The sequence below is a fragment of the Scyliorhinus canicula genome, chromosome 1 (assembly GCF_902713615.1).
Source record: "Scyliorhinus canicula chromosome 1, sScyCan1.1, whole genome shotgun sequence".
NCBI lineage: Eukaryota > Metazoa > Chordata > Chondrichthyes > Carcharhiniformes > Scyliorhinidae > Scyliorhinus > Scyliorhinus canicula.
In genome coordinates, this window is record NC_052146.1 from 4,644,561 (window position 1) to 4,665,896 (window position 21,336).

Consider the following 21,336-nt stretch of genomic DNA (forward strand, 5'->3'; position numbering starts at 1 on the left):
ATCAGGGACCCCATCGAGGCCCCCACCTCCCCCCTGTGCCGCCTCCATTGCCCCCAAATCTTGAGGGTAGCCGTCACAACCGGGCTGGTGGTATACCTCGTTGGAGGCAGTGGCGCCGTCACCAGCCTCCAGGCTCGAGTCCACACAGGATGCCATCTCCATCCTCTTCCATGCTGCCCCCTCCCCGTCCATTACCCATTCATGCACCATCGCTGCGTTGGCAGCCCAATAGTACCCATAGAGGTTGGGCAGCGCCAGCCCCCCCCATCCCTACTTCGCTCCAGGAACACCCTCCTCACCCTCGGGGTCCCGTGCGCCCACACATACCCCGTAATGCTCCTATTAACCCGCCTGAAGAAGGCCTTCGGGATAAGGATGGGGAGGTACTGGAGCAAGAACAGAAACCTCGGGAGCACCGTCATCTTGACTGACTGCACCCTACCCGCCAGAGACAGCGGCAGCATGTCCCACCTCTTAAACTCCTCCTCCATTTGCTCCATCAGCCTTGTGAGGTTTAGCTTATGCAAGGCCCCCCAGCTCCTGGCCACCTGGACCCCCAAGTAGCTGAAGCTCCTCTCCGCCCTTTTCAGTGGGAGCCTCCCAATCCCCCCCCTCCTGGTCCCCCGGGTGTACCACAAACAGCTCGCTTTTCCCAATAAGCTATTATTATTAAAGATTATGGGTGAGATCTACCAGCTGCGTGATGCCCAGAAAGCAGCGTGGCGCGCCCCATTGTGGGCGGGATCACTTCCTGGGAACTCTGCATATTAGAGTGAGACAGCTAGTCCCGCTATAATGTGCATTCCCGAGATCTACCCTCGGCATGGGATCTAACGCCTGGGCAAGTGCCATTCAGTGCTGGTCCTCACAAACAGGGACCAGACCGAATGGCACTCATGGGACCTTGCCCTCTGGACAGGGTAGCACCCTGGCACTGCCATCCTGGAACTGCCATGGTGCCCAAGTGGTTATGCCAGGGGCACTTCCAGGGTGCCAAGCTGGCACTCTTTGCCCAATGGGGCTGGGGGTGCAGGGGGCCAGGGAGAACAGTCGTGGGACCTTTAACCCCGTACGAGAGGACGTGGGTTAGCATTCCAACTGCAAGGAGCTGTGGTGTTCTTTGTGATTCTTGTTGTCAGGACGAATGTTATCGTGTTCACAAAGACCACAGAAGCTAAGTTCATTAACAAAGCTAACATTTAGTTGCACTGGTTAACAAAGCTCGACCACTTATTCCTGTAGTAAATAATAATCTAATCTACAATCTACACTCAACTACACCAGTCTCAACACTCTATCTATAACTGTACTCTCCTCTCTATCACCGCTCTCTCTCTCTCGAGATATCCTCCAGCTCTCTCCCAGATGTCTGCGAGTCAGGGCTAGTTTAGCTCAGGGGCTAGACAGCTGGTTTCTGATGCTGAACAAGGCCAGCAGCGTGGGTTCAATTCCCGTGCCAGCTGCGAATTCTGAATTCTCCCTCCGTGTACCTGAACAGGCGCCGGAATGTGGCGACTAGGGGCTTTTCACACTAACTTCATTGTTAATGTAAGCCTACTTGTGACAATAGTAGATTATTTTATTTATTTAGTTCTGCATCTAGCTCCATCTAGTGGTTAATTATGATACGACATTAACCCTTTGTCTTCTGATCATTTCCCATAATGTCACAGGAGCCATCTCTGACAGTGCAGCATTCCCTCCGTACTGACACTGGGAGCGTCAGTCTGGGTTAATGTGCTCAAATCCCCGGCGTCAGGCTTGAATCTTCCACCTTTGGACTAACGGGTGGGAGTGCGAAGCATCAAAGCCACAGCTACCAATGCTAGCTGAAAGGAGTAATGTGCAGATGTTATTAAAGTAACCTTATTTATTCTGTTGGCTTCAGGTGAATATTGGCATTCTTATCGCCGTGACGAGGATCATTTCACGAATCAGCACGGACAACTACAAGATACATGGAGACGCGAATGCGTTCAGGTCAGTCAATGCATCTTTGACCCACTGTTAGATTTCACTCAATAAAAGACAGAGAAGTCATAAGCGCTTTAGCGAGTACTTTTGCATCACTATCCAGTGAGTTGGAAAATCACCTATTTCACTGCTAATGATAAATGCTTGTGCACATTTAAAGCCAATGAGCCATGAGGAATTAGGAAAAGCTAGCGGTGACGAGGTAAAATTAATTACAGCACATGAGAGATGATCTCAGCCCCTGTACTGTCTGTCGGCCCTTTTGACAAAAGGGTCACTAATCAACTTTGTTCGCAATGAGCCGCCTCAACACTTCATCAATCGGGTTGGAGTTGACACCAGCAGATTAGAATTAATTGTCAGCGTTGAAGTAGTCGCCCTGGAAGAAAAAAATGGTTCAGCGCTGAGAATCGAAATGCGAACCAATTCCTCCCCAGCTCCTTTACCCAATCATCGGGCCAGTTTGTGCTTCGTGCAGTGTGATGCCGGAGCTATTTCCTTGCAATGCGATCCAGTTTCCTTCGAGTTTCAAAGCTCAGCTGATAGCTGTGAGCTGCTGAATGATTGTCATAGAATTTACAGTGCAGAAGGAGGCCATTTGGCCCATTGAGTCTGCACCGGCTCTTGGAAAGAGCACCCTACCCAAGGTCAACACCTCCACCCTATCCCCATAACCCAGTAACCCCACCCAACACTATCATGGCCAATCCACCTAACCTGCACATCTTTGGACTGTGGGAGGAAACCGGAGCACCCGGAGGAAACCCACACACACACAGGGAGGATGTGCAGACTCAACACAGACAGTAACCCAAGCCTGAATCGAACCTGAGACCCTGGAGCTGTGAAGCAATTGTGCTATCCACAATGCTACTGTGCTGTTGTGTTACGGTTGTCACGGATTTGTTGAGTTGAACTATAGGGATTCAGCAGGTCACTCACTGGTACCATGCTGTGTTATGCTTCTTCACGTTGCATAAGCTGCTTCCTTGATGTGACAAAGGAAGGTTCAGACTTGGAGATAGGTTTAACACATTTATTCAACAGTTAACAATTCTCCTACTTGTCATAATATACGCCAATATATCATGGTGCAGACACACACTGATGGACACACACAGGGACCAATCAACATGTACAAACACCGCAGCCAATCACCAGTTAGAATACACACACTATAAAGGCAGAGGGCACCACGGTTCCCGCTCATTCTGGGCGCTGCCTCTGAGTGTAACAGGAACTCATCCAGCCCAGCACGGACTCACACCACGTGCTGAGAGAATCAACTGGTTCGGACAAGGCTGAGGTCTCTAGTTTAAGTTAGCATCATTTAGACCCACAGTCATCGTGTGTTAGTTAGTTAGAAGTTAGTTAATAAAATTGAGTTGAACCTTCATCAGTGTTGGAAGTGTCTGCTCATCTCTCAAGTCTACACTAGCCAACACTTCACTACTTGGGTTCGACTCTCCTGCTAATCTATCTATAGTAACTCAATCTAACTAACCAGTCTGCTCTAGGCCATGCGGTGGGTGTGATGCTTCCCTGATCTGCCCCTGTCTCTCTGAGTGTTGCCTATGGAAAGAGAAAGAGCATGTGAGCCCTGTCTTTTATATGGGGCTGTTTAGCACAGGGCTAAATCGCTGGCTTTGAAAGCAGACCAAGGCAGGCCAGCAGCACGGTTCAATTCCCATACCAGCCTCCCCGAACAGGCGCCAGAATGTGGCGACTAGGGGCTTTTCACAGTAACTTCATTTGAAGCCTACTCGTGACAATAAGTGATTTTCATTTCATTTTTTCATTTCATATGGGTTAGCCCTCTTGTGGCAGTGTCACCTCTGGGTGTGTATTGACTGCCCATTGGTCGTGTCCTATCTTACTGACCTATTGGTTGAATGTCTGTGTGTCATGATGTCTCTGGTGCTCCCCCTATTGTTTATTTAGTACTAGTGTATTTACATTAACCCCTTATGTATTTACAGTGATGCATATCACCACAAATGACTGCCTCGCTTCCCTGTTTTGTGATGTCCCAGCGTTAGCACTGTGTTCAGGGAATGGCAGGGTGTGGAGAGTACCGAGAGACAGGGATGAGCTGATAGTTTTCCTCACAGAGGGTTTTGAGTCTTTGGAATTCTTCCTCAAAAGGCAGTAGAAGGCAGTCTTTGCAATAATGTCAAGGCAGCGATAGATAGATTCTTCATAGATCGGGGGTGGGGGTAGGGGATTATTACCGGGGGTCGGCTGGAGGAAGTCGGACCAGCCTCAATCCTACTGAAGGGCAGAGCAGGCTCGAAGGGCCAAGTGCCTTACTCCTCAATGGAAGTAGCAGAATGAAAGGTTAATGACACCGAACAATCAGAAGTGCTTCCCCCCCCCCCACCTCACTGCTTCCATTTTAGCGTGTAGTGTTGATCATTGTTGTTGGAAGGCCAGTGTTACTAGGGTCATGGTGAAAGTTCACCAATAAAGTCTGCTCGTGTATCTTGTGTAATGTTATCTCGGGCAGTATCTAGCCCCCTACAGAGCAGGGCTTGACGTTTAACAGTATGTAAGGTGTCACCTTATTAGAGAAGAACTAATAATTAGCTTGGCTGTCACCTTTTGATTCAGAAGGTTGTACATTCAAGCCCGACACGGGGTGTAGACGCCCAGAGGGTTAACTTGGCAGGTCTAGCTCCCTGGAACTGGGGTTAGTTTGGAATGCCCAGAAACTCGATTAGAAACATCCAACACAGGAAGTCATTCAGCTCATCGGCCGGAATGTTCCGGCCATTCCCGCTGACAGAACCTAGCAGTTCCTCTGATGGTGAACACCTGCCGTCGGTTTCCCACGTGGCGCAGGGGGTACAACAGGAAATCCCGTTGACAGTCGCGGAACCAGAAGATCCCGTAATTGGGGAGCGCCTCCGCTTCCGCAAAACACGGCATGGGGGGGTGCGGAAAATCCCACTTTTGTGAGGGTCATAAAGAGTCCAGCACGCGTCAAACAGAAAATAACTTTTATTGACAACAATATTTACACAGCGCCAGTGGTTGACTACTGGTTCTCTCTCTCTCTAGTCGGTACCGCACTGGCCAGCTCTATTTATGCAGCTAAAAGGTTAACGATTGTCCCACCCCTCCCTTATCGGGGGAGCACGAATTACCCGAGATCCAAGGGGTAACCAATTGTCCTCACCCAATAGGGTCCTGGCAGGTTACAACATCCCCCCCCACCCCACACCCACCCTCCCCCCCACCAAGGTCCGAGGAATCCACCAAAGACCCTGGTGAAGGAGAATGTGGGACTCTTTTGATATCAGGCAGGCATCATGCATACGAGGTGCCAGATCAGGCGGTGTGTAACGAGAGGGCTTCTGAGATGAACGCTGTAATGGCTGCAAGCCCGTGGGCTGTGGACCAGAGCGCTCCCCCCTCGGAGACGTCCTGCCTGTCCATTGTCGGAGTCCGAACCTCCGCCATCTCGGTTTCCCTATTTTTGTGGGGCTCTGTAACGACCCGAGCAGGCCGTGAGCGTGGTGCCTGGGGGACATGCCGAGGATGAGGATACCCTGCAGCCAGATCCAGTAGCTGCTGCGGCTGGAGAAGCGATTTCCGGGGTCAGCGAATCAACCGAAGAAGAGATCTCTTGGATCGAATGTGGTCTCGATGCTGGATGGGTGGCATGGTGGCACAGTGATTAGCACTGCTGCCTTACAGCGCCTGTGACCCGGGTTCAATTCTGGCCTTGGGTGACTGTGTGGAGTTTGCACGTCCGCCCCGTGTGTGCGTGGGCTTCCTCCGGGTGCTCCGGTTTCCTCCCACAATCCAACGATGTGCAGGTTCGGCGGATTGACCATCGTAAGTTGCCCTTAGTGTCAAAAAAGTTAGGTGGGATTCTGGGGATAGGGTGAGAGTTGAGTGCTCTTTCAGAGGGTTGCAGACTCGATGGGCCGAATGGCATTCTTCTGCGCTGTAGGGATGCTAGGATTCTTACTTGGGCAGGATCCAGACTTGCATATTTAAGTAGCTTAACTGCTCACTTATCTATGCCACGGCAGATCCAACCGGCCCTGGGATCTAACCATCTCGCATTGGAGACCCCAGCTGCGCACCGCTTAGCATTGGGACCAGGAGGAAGGACACTTGAGGGGGCGGGGGAGGGGGGGGGGGGTTCTCACAGGCAATCGGAGGCCCCCAGGTGGTTGAAATCTGGACAAGGTGGCACTTCTAACACTGCCTGGGCATCATGGCCCTGCCACCCGGGTACCACCCTAGCAGTGCCAGGCTTGCAGTGCCAAGGTAGCATTTTGCCCACACTGGGGCTTGGGCCCAGGGGTGCCCTGCCCGTATGAGGTGCGGTGCCAGGGGTGCCCGAGGACCCCCCCCCCACAGGTGACTTGGGAAGGACCATGGGACGCATCTGGGGATCGAGAGATCGGGAATGGCGCCCCGACCTCTTCCTGCACTGGCGAGCGAGCTCCTCAGAGCAGGAAACGTTCCTGCCGCTATACTCACCGGGAACGAGCCAACTAATGCCCCTCAGACTCCCACTCTGTTTCTCGTTAGATCGCACCCTACAAATTTATTCAATTGTCATTTTAAAATTCATTCTGTGCAACTAATTATTAATTACAGAGCGATGATAAGGAATGTATGATGAAAATGACTTGATTGTATAATGAAACAAAAAATCTACAGCAGCAGCTGTGTTTATCGAGGAATAAAACGTTTGAGGCTTCATTTGCTAATTATAACAATTTTGTCGGAGGCTTTTAATTAGACCTTCAGCTCAGGTGAATTAATATTACATACAAACTGCTGGCAAGGATCTTAATTTTCCAAATTATAGATAGAAAATAGAAATAATATTTGTTATTGTCACAAGTAGGCTTACATTAACACTGCAATGAAGTTACTGTGAAAAGCCCCTAGTCGCCACACTCCGGCGCCTGTTCGGGTACACTGAGGGAGAATTCAGAATGTCCAATTCACCCAGCAGCACGTCTTTCGGGACTTGTGGGAGGAAACCGGAGCACCCGGAGGAAACCCACGCAGACACGGGGAGAACGTGCAGACTCCGCACAGACAGTGACCCAAACCGGGAATCGAACCCGGGACCCTGGGGCTGTGAAGCAACAGTGCTAAGCACTGTGCTGCCCATAAGCTTTCCAACATGTTTTTCTTCATGATCCTCCACTGTGTCAAAGTTCTGAATTAGGAACAGGAGGAGGCCATTCGGCCCATCGAGCCTGCTCTGCCATTCATTATGAACTTGGCTGATAATGTTCAATACCCCGATCCCGCCTTCCCTCCCCATATCCCGTGATCCCTCTAGCCCCACAGACAGGATCCAGTGGGATTGGCAGTTGGAGCAGGGTCTCACAGGCAATCGGAGGCTCCCCGGGCTGTGTAAATCTGGTCAAGGTGGCACCCTGGCATTGCCGATGCCACCCAGGCACCGTGACACTGCCAGCCTGGGGATTGGGAACATAAGGAACAGGAGGAGGCCATTCAGCCCCATGTTTTTACACGATATTCTTACCCAACAAAAATCTATCCATCACAGTCTCCAAAGCTCCAACTATTTCCCTTCCATCCACAGCTCTTCGAGGTAGAGAGTTCCAGATTTCCAACATTGCCTGTGTGGTAAAAATGCTTCCTGACATCAATGGCCTGGACCGCATTCTCTCGATTTCCCTTCTGGAGAAAATCCTTTCTCTCTATCTACCCAGTCAAACCCTTGCATCGTTTTAAACACCCCAATCACATCACCCCTCAATTTCCTATACTCGGGGAAATACAAACCTAGTTTGTGTTACACATCCTCGTTATCGAACTCTTCCAGCCCTGGTACCGTGCCCAGTAAAGCTGGGTCTGTCGATAACGCCCCGTATTGGACATGGACCGGGGCCTCCCGTGGAAATTGACCAATGACAATGCATAGAGCACCGTTGACATGATGAACCATCCCAAGGTTATTAAAGTTTGACGCACAGTCGCAAAAGGAGTTATTCGGGCAGGTGATCCAAAGTTTGATCAAAGAGGTTGGTTTGAAGGAGTGTGTTATAGGAGGAAATACAGGTCGCGATTTACCGGCTGGGCCCCTCCGGAATCCGGACGGGACAAGGCCGGTAACTCCTGAGAGAGATCTCTTCCAGGATTCCCGACAGCCCTGAGGCCCCACGAGATCTCTCGCAAGGCATTGTGGGCGGCCTCCACGCTTGCACAGTGAAGTGAGTTTAACGGCTGACCTAACTGAGCCTCCGTCAGGTGTAACCGGCCCCCGTGATCAACCAGCCCCGCCGAGGAGACCCTAGCCGGGTGCCGTTTAGCACTGGGGGTGGGTGGGGGGGGGGGTTAGGGTTACCCAGGTGATTGGAGTCCCTGGATGGTTGGAATCTGGGCAGGGTAGCACCCCAGCACAGTTGATGCCACCCGGGCTCCATGGCACCCTGGCAGTGCCCCCTTGACACCTTGGCAGTGCCACTTTGGCACCCTGGTAGTGTTACCCGCTAGCCTCTCTGGCATTGCCAGGGTGCCCCGGTGGCCGGTACCAGGCTGGACCTGCTAAGGTGGGCAGCACGGTAGCATGGTGGTTAGCATAAATGCTTTACAGCTCCAGGGTCCCAGGTTCGGTTCCCGGCTGGGTCACTGCCTGTGAGGAGTCTGACATCCTCCCAGTGTGTGCGTGGGTTTCCTCCGGGTGATCCGGTTTCCTCCCACAGTCCAAAGATGTGCGGGTTAGGTGGATTGGCCATGTTAAATTGCCCTTAGTGTCCTAAAAAGTAAGGTTAAGGGGGGGGGGGGGGGTTGTTGGGTTACGGGTATAGGGTGGATACGTGGGTTTGAGTAGGGTGATCATTGCTCGGCACAACATCGAGGGCCGAAGGGCCTGTTCTGTGCTGTACTGTTCTATGTTCTATGTTCTAAGGTGACCAGGTGACATTCCCCCCCCCCCCCCCCCCAACCGGGATCAGGCCCAGGGGGTGCTCTGCCTGTATAAGATGGGGAGTGGGGGTTCTCGAGGACTCCCCAACAGGTGAGTTGGGGCATTGGTGTGGGGGGGGGGGGGGGGGGGGAGGGGGGGGGGGCACGTCAGGTGGGGGAGGGGGGTTTGACAGATCAATGGCACCCCAATATCTTCCTGCACTGGGGAGAATCAGAGTTATTTCCGAAGGGAATTCCAGAGGGTGTGAGCTGAAGACCTGGTCCCAAGGTTCAGCAATTCTAATCGATGGCTGATGGTCCTTCTCAAGGCCTGTAGCCATTTGAGAGGTAAAATCCACCCAACAACTGTCCTCTTTGAGTGAAATGTAGTGAAAGGTTGGGTGGGGGGGGGGGGGGGGGGGGGAGGGCATTGGATAGAGGGTCCGTGATGTCTTTCCCGTTCTCCCTTTAAATTCACCAGCTGAGAAACTGATTGGCTGCCAGCTGCCCACACAGACAGGGGTAGGGGTGGGTCTAATCACATGGCCAAACCACCTCACCACCTCCTCCCCCCCCCCCCCCCCCACCCCCACACCTCTGCCACAGTCCTGTTACGGACAGGAAGGGGGTTAATTTGGAATATCTCTGATTTCGCCACTCACTAGCTGCCCATAAGCAGAAAGGTGGTTTTGATATTTTATTTCCCTCTTCATAAGTGATGGCACATCCTCCCCCCCCCCGTCCTTCAATTATGGAGTGATCCAATCCTCTGTTCATAACGCCATAGCAAACTCCAGATAGGGTAAACTCAGCAGGTTAGTTTATTTTACACACACTGAAAAACGTGGGAAGCACATTTTTAAAATTTTAAAAATTCATTTACAGGATTGGGCATCACTGGTTAGGCCAGCATTTATTGCCCATCCCGAGGGTTGCAATAACCCCCACTTTTGCATTTACAAAACAGGAATAAAGGAAAGAAAGGGGTTTAGGGCCAAGATGACGGCAGACAAAAATAAAATAATCGTTTCACGTGACTCCAGAATCTAGAATCAAATGTCCACTGGTGTATCCCTTCAGAGGGTAATAGGCTCAATCTGTTACAAGTTTATCCATCTTTCCAGAAAATGGAGATTTCCATGATGGATGAAAACGTGCGGAGATGAATTTGTCTTATCGACACCGATACAAGAGTAAAATTGGTCCAGTAAAATGCAGTGTAGCTGAGGGTCGGGCAATTCAAACCGTGTTCTTTCTGTTGCTCCCCGTGAAGTGATAAACGGTAGACAGAGGCAGGGCTGCTATCCTGGGGGCCTGGTTCTCTTCTGAGGATAAACAGTGACTGAAGATAGAGCCCAAAAGCTGTATAATTAAAGTAATTTAAACAACTCATGTCTTTGTCAGACAACAGGGTGTTTTTGGGGTGAACTATTCGGCTAACGAGACCCCCCCATTGAAACCCGTTGTGTTTTGAGCAGGTAACTGCAGAGACATCAAAACAACGTTGGAGATGGGGAGTCCCCAACAGCTCTGCCCTTGCCCATAGCTGGCTGGTGCAGACCCCTCGTCTTCTGGCCCTTTTGTGTTGGCTTGACTGGAACATTCATACAATGCATGGAGTGTAACATTCCAGGAGTTTGAGGCGTTAGCCTTCATCTCTCTTTAAACTTTCCAGAAACTTCCAGCACTATCATCATGTGGTTAGCAGGTGCCCTTTTGACAGTCCATCCATTTGTCTATTTTTAAAAACAGGATAATTTTATAAAGTAGAGGATGATATCAACATATATGTATATATTCCTTCTGATCATAACAATCACGAAACATAACATGCCCATTGTCACAATGCCCCATTCTATCATGGCCCGTTGGAAACCTGATTCAGTGCTTTTAACGACCCCCCCATAATGTTTTTACTGGCAGGGTATTGGAGATTAAACGTCCCTCCGTGCCAATCCAGGAGGGTTGGCAACCCCCAGTTTAAACTAGTAGCTGGGAGCGAGTTAAAACGGGGCTCCTAAATGTAACTGGGGTCCAGAAGGTTTGATTGTGAGGGTACGTTGGCATTCCCACGAGCACAACAGATTGTGATGTGATCTAACTGTATCTGTGAAGCCATCACCAATCCCCCACCCCCCTGCTGTTTATATATATATATGTGTGTGATGCCAAACTTCACCTGAAGACCTGCCACTTTAACATGCACAGTAGAAAGTTGGCATTTGGTGGCGGAAGCGAATCACAGAGAATTAATTTAACCAAACAGAAATTGAGCAAGATCTCAGCTGTTTCCGTTGAGCAAGTTTAATTAAAGTTACAAACAGAATCTATCTGAAATTGTCGGCAGCGATTCTCACCTGCCTGAAATTCTCCGGGGCTGGTTTAGCACAGGGCTAAATCGCTGGCTTTTAAAGCAGGACAAGCAGGCCAGGAGCACGGTTCGATTCCCGTAACAGCCTCCCCGAACAGGCGCCGGAATGTGGCGACTAGGGGCTTTTCACAGTAACTTCATTTGAAGCCTACTCGTGACAATAAGCGTTTTCATTTCATTTCATTTAATTCTATAAATTCCACCTCAATATTCCGACTATGGCCCGGTTAGTGATACATCGCTGTATTCAGATTTCTCCATGCCCCCGCCTCTCGTTAACCTCCTCCAGCCCCACAACTTTCCCAAAATCTCTGCGCTCCTCCAATTCCATTCTCCCAAACGCCCATGATTATAATCCGATCTCCATCAACCTTGCTGACCGTGCCTGGAGTACCCTTCTTTCACCTCGCTGCCTCTCTCCCTCTTCCTTTGCGATCCTCCTGAAAGCACTTTGACCAAGCTTTCCGAAGTGGCTGGCGTTGAATCCTGTTTCGACAACACTCCTGCAAAGTGTCTGGGAATGTTTTTGTGCTGCGGAATTCTCCGTCGGCGGGGTCCTCCGCTCCGCTGGCAGCGCACCCAGGCCCACAGGCTTCCCAACGGGAAGATCCCCACTGGGAGATTCCATCGGCCGGCTGCTGGAACGGACAATCCCGCTTCCGGCGAGGGCTCGCCGCGCAGGAAACAGGCTGGCGGTCCGGAGATCCCGCCCACGATATAAATACAAATAGTTGCTTTTGAAAATGACTCGCAGGCAGTGGTAGCACAAAGCTGGGGAGAGTGTGCGCAATGACTGGGTCGCTGTACATTCAAGAGATTCCTTAACTGCGCCTCGTTTGGATACTCGAGGTCTGAACACAGATCGGCGCTCCAGATTCAGTCACCGGTGAAAGGAAAGCTGGAAATTTGACCAAGACACAGATACAGATACAAATATTAGTTGAACTTTTTATTTTGCAAAGATATACTTTTACTCAGAAAATGTTTGAAAGAACGTTAAAAACATTTCAATCTGCTCACCGCACATAGAGCAATAATATTCAGGTTCTCCACACGTCATGTTGCACTCTTGAATTGAGAAAATTACTGATTGTAAACCGGTTACAACAAAGGCCAGTCCTGATTTGTGAGGGAGCAGGGGAGGGTAGAATTACTTTTACCTATTCGAATCATTGTACACATCTCCAACCTTGCACTTTATCTGCTGAGGGTCACTCCTGATTGTGGCATTGAAATTGTTTGAGTTTAATTAAAAGTGGGGTGACACAGCACAGTGGTTAGCACTGTGGCTTCACAGCGCCAGGGTCCCAGGTTCAATTCCCAGCTCAGATCGCTGTCTGTGCGGAGTCTGCTCGTTCTCCCCGTGTCTGCGTGGGTTTGAAATGAAATGAAATGAAAATCGCTTATTGTCACGAGTAGGCTTCAAATGAAGTTACTGTGAAAAGCCCCTAGTCGCCACATTCCGGCGCCTGTTCAGGGAGGCTGGTACGGGAATTGAACCCGCGCTGCTGGCCTGCCTTGGTCTGCTTTCAAAGCCAGCGATTTAGCCCTGTGCTAAACCACCCCCTTGATTTGATTTGATTTGATTTATTATTGTCACATGTATTGGTATACAGTGAAAAGTATTGTTTCTTGCATGCTGTACAAACAATGCATACCGTACACAGGGAAGGAAGGAGAGACTGCAGAATATAATGTTAGTTATAGCAAGGTGTAGAGAAAAGATCAACTGAATACGAGGTAGGTCCATTCAAAAGTCTGATGGCAGTAGGGAAGAAGCTGTTCTTGAGTTGATTGGTACGTGACCTCAAACTTTGGTATCTTTTTCCTGACGGAAGGAGGTGGAAGAGAGTATGTCCGGGGTGCGTGGGGTCCTTAATTATGCTGGCTGCCTTTCTGAGGCAGCGGGAATTATAGATCGAGTCAATGGATGGGAGGCTGGTTTGCGTGATGGACTGGGCTACATTCACAACCTTTTGTAGTTTCCTGCGGTCTTGGGCAGAGCAGGCTCCATACCAAGCTGTGATACAACCAGAAAGAATGCTTTCTATGGGGCATCTGTAGAAGTTGGTGAGAGTTGCGGGTGACGTGCCAAATTTCCTTAGTCTTCTCAGAAAGTAGAGTCATTGGTGGGCTTTTCTTAACTATAGCGTCAGCATGGAGGGACCAGGACAGGCTGTTGGTGATCTGTACACCTAAAAACCTGAAGCTCTCGACCCTTTCTACTTCGTTACCATTGATGTAGACAGGGGCATGTTCTCCACTACGCTTCCTGAAGTCGATGACAATCTCCTTCGTTTTCTTGACATTGAGTTTCCTCCAGGTGCTCCGGTTTCCTCCCACAGTCCAGAGATGATCAGGTTAGGTGGATTGGACATTCTGAATTCTCCCTCCGTGTACCCGAACAGGGGCTGGAGTGTGGCGACTAGGGGCTTGTCACAGTAACTTCATTGCAGTGTTAATGTAAGCCTACTTCTGACGCTAATAAAGATTATTATTAGAATGAAATCCCGCAGCTGGGTAACGCATAATGTGTCAGGACAAAATTTCCATTTTGAGGACACCAAACAAATGAGAGGTTGAGAATTCTAAAGCTGTTTGAAGGTCTTAACAGCGGTACCAGAGTGAACCTCTCTGTTTACCTGCCTGTTTGTGCACAGAACAAATTGAGTCGTAAGAATCCAGTGTGGCGTGTGGCGATCAGAGGGACAGTTGCCAAGCACTGACTGTTACAGCAGTCAGAACCATACAGGCCAACAAGGTTACCAGGAGATAAGGACTGGTCTCCACATTCCTGAGAGGAACACACTGTCACATCAGCGAGGAGGTGAACTAGCCACACAATCTCTGAGAACAAACATTAGCGCTGCCGAGTGAGTTGATGTCAAAGAGACAAAGAGAAGGTGTGTCCTAAGTCACCAGTTAGTACAAGGTTAGATATAGCCTCCTAAACATTTGAGCTTTTGCGACAGAGGGAAGGTAGATAAAATAACAGGGCATTGCCCTGGCAGAGAGATTGCTTCAATTGCTTGCCATTTAATATCACAGGGCTTTTTTATTGATACAAACGGTAATATCACATTCCACAATAGCTCAAATTGGACATGACCCAAAATGTAATTCCGTTCCAGTTCTTTTCACACGGCAGGCCCTATTGATTTTGGCAGGGACCAATGAGATGAGTTTGATGGATGACGGCTCTGTGCGTGTGTGTGTGTGTGTGTGCGGGTGTTTACATGAGGCTCTGAAAGGGCCCGTCTCAGATCCTTCTCCCAGCAGATCCACTTGTGGGGTCAGCTGTTTGCAGGGGAATTGCTTGGCCAGAGTGGAGGGGTCAGTGTTGGAGGGGTGGGGGTAGGGCGGTGGGGGGCTCATGAGGCCTTTTGAAGGACACTGAAAGAAAACAGTCAACAGTACGCAGTGAAAGTGAAAATATTTCCAGCAGTTCGATTAGTTACAATTATTGTATTCAGCTGAGCAATAATAATAATAATCTTTATTGTTGACACAAGTAGGCTTACATTAACGCTGCAATGAAGATACTGTGAAAAGCCCCTAGTCGCCACATTCCGGCGCATGTTCGGGGAGGCTGAGGGAGAATTCAGAATGTCCAATTCACCGGACATCAACAAGCTGTGAACCAAATGTTTTGATGTCTCTCGGCCTTACGCTCCCTCTAGGTGCTACCCTGACATCTGCAGACGGGGTGGAGGCAGCCCGTGGAATTGTTCAGGGGTTGTCCCCTCTGTGGGCTTCAAACGCCATTGGGTGATGTGCCCCCGCCTCTTACTGACCAGATGTGTGTCTGCACTGCTGGAGGGTGGGGTGGGCACTGGATCGACGCAGGCTTGGAGGGCCGAAGGGCCTGTTCCAGTGCTGTACTGTTCTTTGTTCTTCTGTTCTTTGTGACAGACCTTCATCACTTTCCTCCTCACACACGGTATGGGGGCTGGGAGCTTTAGCGACGTTTCTTGTGGGTCTCGATCTGCAGGTCGAGGATGGAGTTTTTAAAAGGGCATAAGGAATATACAACTCACTCTGATTGTTAGGACGCGATGAATTCATGGAGCAGTGATTCTAACTGGATGGCTGAGGCAATCCCATCCCCCCTTTCCCACAGAAGCGATCCCTGTCCTCCCCACCAATTTCAACCACAAACTCCTCAAACTCTGCCAGGCCAATGATGTCAGCTGTGCGTCCCCTCCCTCTCCCAGTCCGCGATTTATCCCATGTGCTGTGGGCAAGCTTGCCCTGGATGAAGACACAAGAAAGGCTAGTCAAGAGAATGGATGAAGCATAGGTTAGGTGGATTGGCTAGGCTAAAATTGCCCCTTAGTGTCCAAAGATGTGCAGGTTAGGTTCGGTTGGATCACGGGGTTAAGGGAATAGGAGTGGCCCTTGATTGGGTGCTCTTTCAGAGGGTTGGTGCAGACTTTATGGGCCGAATAGCCTCCCTCTGCATTGTAGGGATTCTATGGACCTATAGACTAGCAAAGATTCATACCCCCTGTGTGTGGTGAACCTTCCCTGGCAGCATTGAGGATGGAGAGAATGCAGCATGATCGATGGGATGGTAGTGATGTGAAAGCTTCTGTTAGTCTATCGGTGTTGAGATGTGTCCCCTGCGAATGGTTGTGTGAGATCCTTGAAGAGAACAGCCATTTGAGTACATGATGCCATGATGAGATTGGAGGGAATTGACTTACCCTGGCAGAACGGATCAGATCATTCATCTTGTTCCTGTACTGGATTTTGTTTTGGGTATGGTTGGCAGCCATCTTGTTCCTGTACTGGATTTTGTTTAGGGTATGGTTGGCAGCCATCTTGTTGCTGTACTGGATTTTGTTTAGGGTATGGTTGGCAGCCATCTTGTTGCTGTACTGGATTTTGTTTAGGGTATGGTTGGCAGCCATCTTGTTGCTGTACTGGATTTTGTTTAGGGTATGGTTGGCAGCCATCTTGTTCCTGTACTGGATTTTGTTTAGGGTATGGTTGGCAGCCATCTTGTTCCTGTACTGGATTTTGTTTAGGGTATGGTTGGCAGCCATCTTGTTGCTGTACTGGATTTTGTTTAGGGTATGGTTGGCAGCCATCTTGTTGCTGTACTGGATTTTGTTTAGGGTATGGTTGGCAGCCATCTTGTTCCTGTACTGGATTTTGTTTAGGGTATGGTTGGCAGCCACGTTGTTCCTGTACTGGATTTTGTTTAGGGTATGGTTGGCAGCCATGTTGACCTCCTTGTTGATGGCCTTCAAGGTGGAGGAGGTGAGACTGACCTGCTTCCAGGAACAGTCCTTGGAATAGAGCACATTTCCTGTGCACATTTCCTGTGCACTCTGATCAGGGCCTGGCGGGCACTGTGGCTGATGTAGAGTGCAGTCTTCTTGGGCGGGATTCTCCGTTGGCCGACGCTCAAATTGGGAACGGCAAACGGGCGGAGAATAGCTTAGGACACTGAAATCACGGCAGGCGCTGGTTTGATGACGATTCGTGCTGCTCCGCCCCCTCCAAAAAGGCGTCATTGCGACCCACGCAACGCACAGTTGCCACCGCGTTCACATCTCATTAGCAATGCTCCGCCTCCGATGGGCCGAGTTCCCGATGGCACGATCTACGTGTTCCTAATGATCGTGGGAGAGAGAGAGGGCGTATGGACAGTGCCCAGCACTGCCACACACCACCCAGAACTGTGCCACTGGCCAGGGGAGCTTCTGCCAGGGCTGGGGGGAGTAGTGGGGGGTGGCCAGGATGTGGGCTGTGGGGTCAGGGAGGACGGGGACATGGTCCAGCAGAACTAGGGCCATCTATTCAGATGTGGTTGGAGTCTGTGTGTGCAGGGTGTATAACATCATCACCTTCCAATATCGAATCATAAAAGCCCTACAGTGCAAAAGGAGACCATTCAGCCCATTGAGTCTGCACCGACCCTCATAAGACCACACCCTATCCCCGTAACCCAGTAACCCCCCTCCCCCTAACCTTTTGGACACTACAGGGCAATTTAGCATGGCCAATTCACCTAACCTGCACATCTTTAGAATGTGGTTGGAAACCGGAGCACCCGGAAGAAATCCAAGCAGACACGGGACGAATGTGCAGACTCCATACACACAGTCACCCAAGTTCGGGTCCCTGGCGCTGTGAGGCAGAAGTGCTAACCATTGCACCACTGTGCCTCCCAACGCTGTAGCCTCTTCCAGTTCTACAACCCATGCATTTTGGAAGGTCTAATGCAGCTAGGGAAAATACAGTGAATGGTAGAATCCTCAAGAGTATTGACAGTCAGAGAGATCTAGGTGTACAGGTCCACAGGTCACTGAAAGGGGCAACACAGGTGGAGAAGTTAGTCAAGAAGGCAAACGGCTTGCTTGCCTTCATTGGCCGGGGCATTGAGTATAAGAATTGGCAGGTCATGTTGCAGCTGTATAGAACCTTAGTTAGGCCACACTTGGAGTATAGTGTTCAATTCTGGTCGCCACACTACCAGAAGGATGTGGAGGCTTTAGAGGGTGCAGAAGTGTCTGCTTGGATTTCTTCCGGGTGCTCCAGTTTCCAACCACATTCTAAAGATGTGCAGGTTAGGCGAATTGGCCATGCTAAATTGCCCTTTAGTGTCCAAAAGGCTAGGGGATAGGGTGTGCTCTTATGAGGGTCGGTGCAGACTCAATGGGCTGAATGGCCTCCTTCTGCAGGGTGTTGCCTGGTTTGTAGGGCATTAGCTATGAGGAGAGGTTGAATAAACTCGGTATGTTCTCACTGGAACGATGGAGGTTGAGGGGCGACCTGATAAGGTCTACAAAATTATGAGGGCATAGACAGAGTGGATAGTCAGAGGCTGTTTCCCAGGGTAGAGGGGTCAGTTACAAGGGGGCATAGGTTTAAGGTGCGAGGGGCAAGGTTCAGAATAGATGTACGAGGCAAGTTTTTTACACAGAGGGTAGTGGGTGCCTGAAACTCGCTGCCGGAGGAGGTGGTGGAAGCAGGGACGATAGTGACATTTAAGGGGCATCTTGACAAATACATGACTAGGATGGGAATAGAGGGATACGGACCCCGGAAGTGTAGAAGATTTTAATTTGGATGGGCAGCATGGTCGGCACAGGCTTGGAGGGCCGAAGGGCCTGTTCCTGTGCTGTACTTTTCTTTGTTCTGTGTTTGTTTCTTGTTCTAACCCTCCGAGATCGCTGATCTCCTCTCGGAGCCTTTACAGTAAACGCAACATTCCATTTGCCTTCCTGATCACTTGCTGTGCCTGCAGACTAGTGCTTTTCGATTCGTGTAGCAGGCACCCAGATCCCTCTTGTCCACAGAGTTCTGCAGTCTCCCAATTAAAATCTCCCCCTCTGCCCGAACTCTTGCTCACCCATTCCAATATCTGTGTATGTGGTTCAGTAGCAACTTATTCTGGATTCCTGCGAAGCACTCTGGAATGTTCTGCTATGTTGAAGGTGCCGTTGTTGACTATGATCTCAACTGGGAGGCTGGGAGGGAGGGTGGGGGACGTTTAATAGTTTAATTTGGTCTTCAGCAAGGGGATGGATAAGTCGGCCAAAAGTCCCACTCTTGCTGAGTTCTGCCGTCTATTGGAAGTTTCATGGGGGCGGACAGTGGGATCCAGTTTCTGTAGCTACCAGGGGTGTATGTTTTGCAAGCGACGTTCTCTGGATACAATGACTGTTTGATTGAACAACTTTGTGGAATTGCACCCCAGTGCGATGCATTGCCTGAAGGAGAAGCAGAAAAAAAAACCTTCCAATGTCTCTTCATTTTAATTAGCATTTCTCAGGTGGGATTTCTGTGAATGTGCCAGGTGCTAAATTATCGCGCTGAGTTTGACATCCTCGGAGTCCACACCTATTTGTCATTGCTTAATGGGCAAATAATCCCGAGCATGCGAGTTCAAATCCCATCGTGGCCTGCCTGGGAATTGGAAATTCCATTTCAAAAACATGAAAATAAAAATGGGATCAGTAAAAGTGGCCAGAAAGCTGTCGGAATGTCTTTGAAGGCCAGCTGGCTCCCTCATGTCCACTTGGGGAAGGAAACCTGCCATCTTTAACCAATCTGGCCGGATCCCAGTCCCCATGGCAACGAGGCTGACCTTTGACTGCTCTCTGAAGTGATCAGGAACGTTCCTCAGTTCAAACATGGCAACCAGAGGTCGGCAACAAATGCCAACTTTGTCAGCCACGCACACATAGAGTCATAAGATTTACAGTGCAGAAGGAGGCCATTCGGCCCATCGAGTCTGCACCGGCCCTTGGAAAAAGCACCCTACCCAAGCTCACGCCTCCACCCTATCCTTGTAACCCAGTAATCTAGCCTTTTTGGACACTAAGGGCAATTTATCGCGGCCAATCCACCTAACCCACACACCTTTGGACTGTGGGAGGAAACCGGAGCACCCGGAGGAAACCCACGCAGACACGGGGAGAACGTGCAGACACCGCACAGACAGTGACCCAAGCCATGAATCGAACCTGGGACCCTGGAGCTGTGAAGCAACAATGCTAACCACTGTGCCCATCCTGAAAGGACATTAAATGGTGTTAAACCGAATTTCAAGTGAAGCTTTAGCATTACATTTTTCATTGTTACAGGTACCTCCGTGAGCAAGAGGCAGTAATTACAGTGTGACATATTCATACAAGCAGTTCCCATTATAAACGTGGAGATAACAATTCATACAGTGGGTGAATTGTATGAATGTTTAAACTGGGGATTGAATTGCTCTCTGGTCTATTATCACCTTCTCTAATCCCACTTCATTGAAGACTGATCTTCATCTTGGCTGTCTTAATGCCAGTGTCATGACAGATTGACTCGAATTGTATGTCTGAACACCCAGATGCATCTGCTGTAAATTGCAAAATTAGTCCACGCACTCATTTTTTGAATCATAAAACCTCACAGCACAGAATGAGGCCATTTGGCAGCACGGTCCAGATCACAACATCTCCGATAAAAACATTCCACATCATCGCCTCCTGGCCTTTTGCCAAACCGCTTCAATTTATACCCATTGATTGTCCAATCGGGGGCCGGAAATGTAACTCCTGCCCAAAGCGACAGCAAATTGGTCAATAACCTCAAGTTACATTCACGCCACACAAGTGCCAGGCAATGACCATCTCCAACAAGAGAGAATCTAACCATCACACCTTGACATTACCATCGCTGAACCCCCCCCCCCCCACTATCAACATCCTGGGGGTTACCATTGATCAGAGACTGAACTTGAGAACTAGAGGGCATAGATTTAAGTCAAGAGGGCAAAGAATTAGTGGGTGTCTGAGGAGCAACCTTTTTACACAGAGGGTGGTAGGTATGTGGAATGAGCTGCCGGAGGGAGTAGTTGAGGCAGGGACATTGACGACATTTTAAAGGCATTTGGACAGATACATGGATAGGAAAGGTTGAGAGGGATATGGGCCAAATGCAGGCAAATGGGGTTCGCTTAGATGATCTTCTTGGCTGGCATGGAGCAGTTAGGGCCAAAGGGCCTGTCTCCGGGCTGATTCTATGAGTAACCATACAATTCTGAAGGGCAACTGGTGATGGGCAATAAATGCTGGCCTGACCAGCGACGCCCACATCCCATAAATGTGTCAAAGAAATACTGCGGCTACAAGAGCAGGTCGGAGGCGAGGAATCCAGCAGGCAGTAACTCACCTCCTGACCCGCCAAAGCCCATCCGCCCTCGACAAGGCATAAGTCAGAAGTGTGATGGAATACTCTCTGGACGAGTACAGCTCCAATAACACTCAAGAAACTCAACAGCATTCAGGATAAAGCAGCCCACTCAATTGGTGCCCAATCCAGCCCTGAAACATTCACTCCCTCCTCCATGTACACTCTTCGCTAATTTGATTTCTCCTTCTATGATCGGCCGGTACTGAATCCCCTTTGTACAAAGGGATCTGGGTTGCCCAGCCAGTGAAAGTGGAGACGCAGGTGAATCAAGCAATTGGGAAGGCAAATAGTTTGTTGGCCTTCATTGCGAGAGGATTTGAGTTCAGGAGTTATACAGGGCCTTGGAGAGAACACACCTGGAATATTGCGTGCAGTTTTTGTCTCCCTAC

General features: G+C 49.8%; 1 protein-coding gene across 1 annotated transcript in view; it reads left to right on the plus strand.

The window, feature by feature from the left end:
- Positions 1-21,336, plus strand: part of adgrd1 (adhesion G protein-coupled receptor D1) — a 346,241-nt gene that overhangs the window by 283,441 nt on the left and 41,464 nt on the right. Inside the window, exon 17 of the mRNA XM_038802479.1 lies at positions 1,889-1,980. Within this exon, the coding sequence (XP_038658407.1) occupies positions 1,889-1,980 (92 nt within the window). The remainder of the gene's footprint in view (positions 1-1,888; positions 1,981-21,336) is intronic.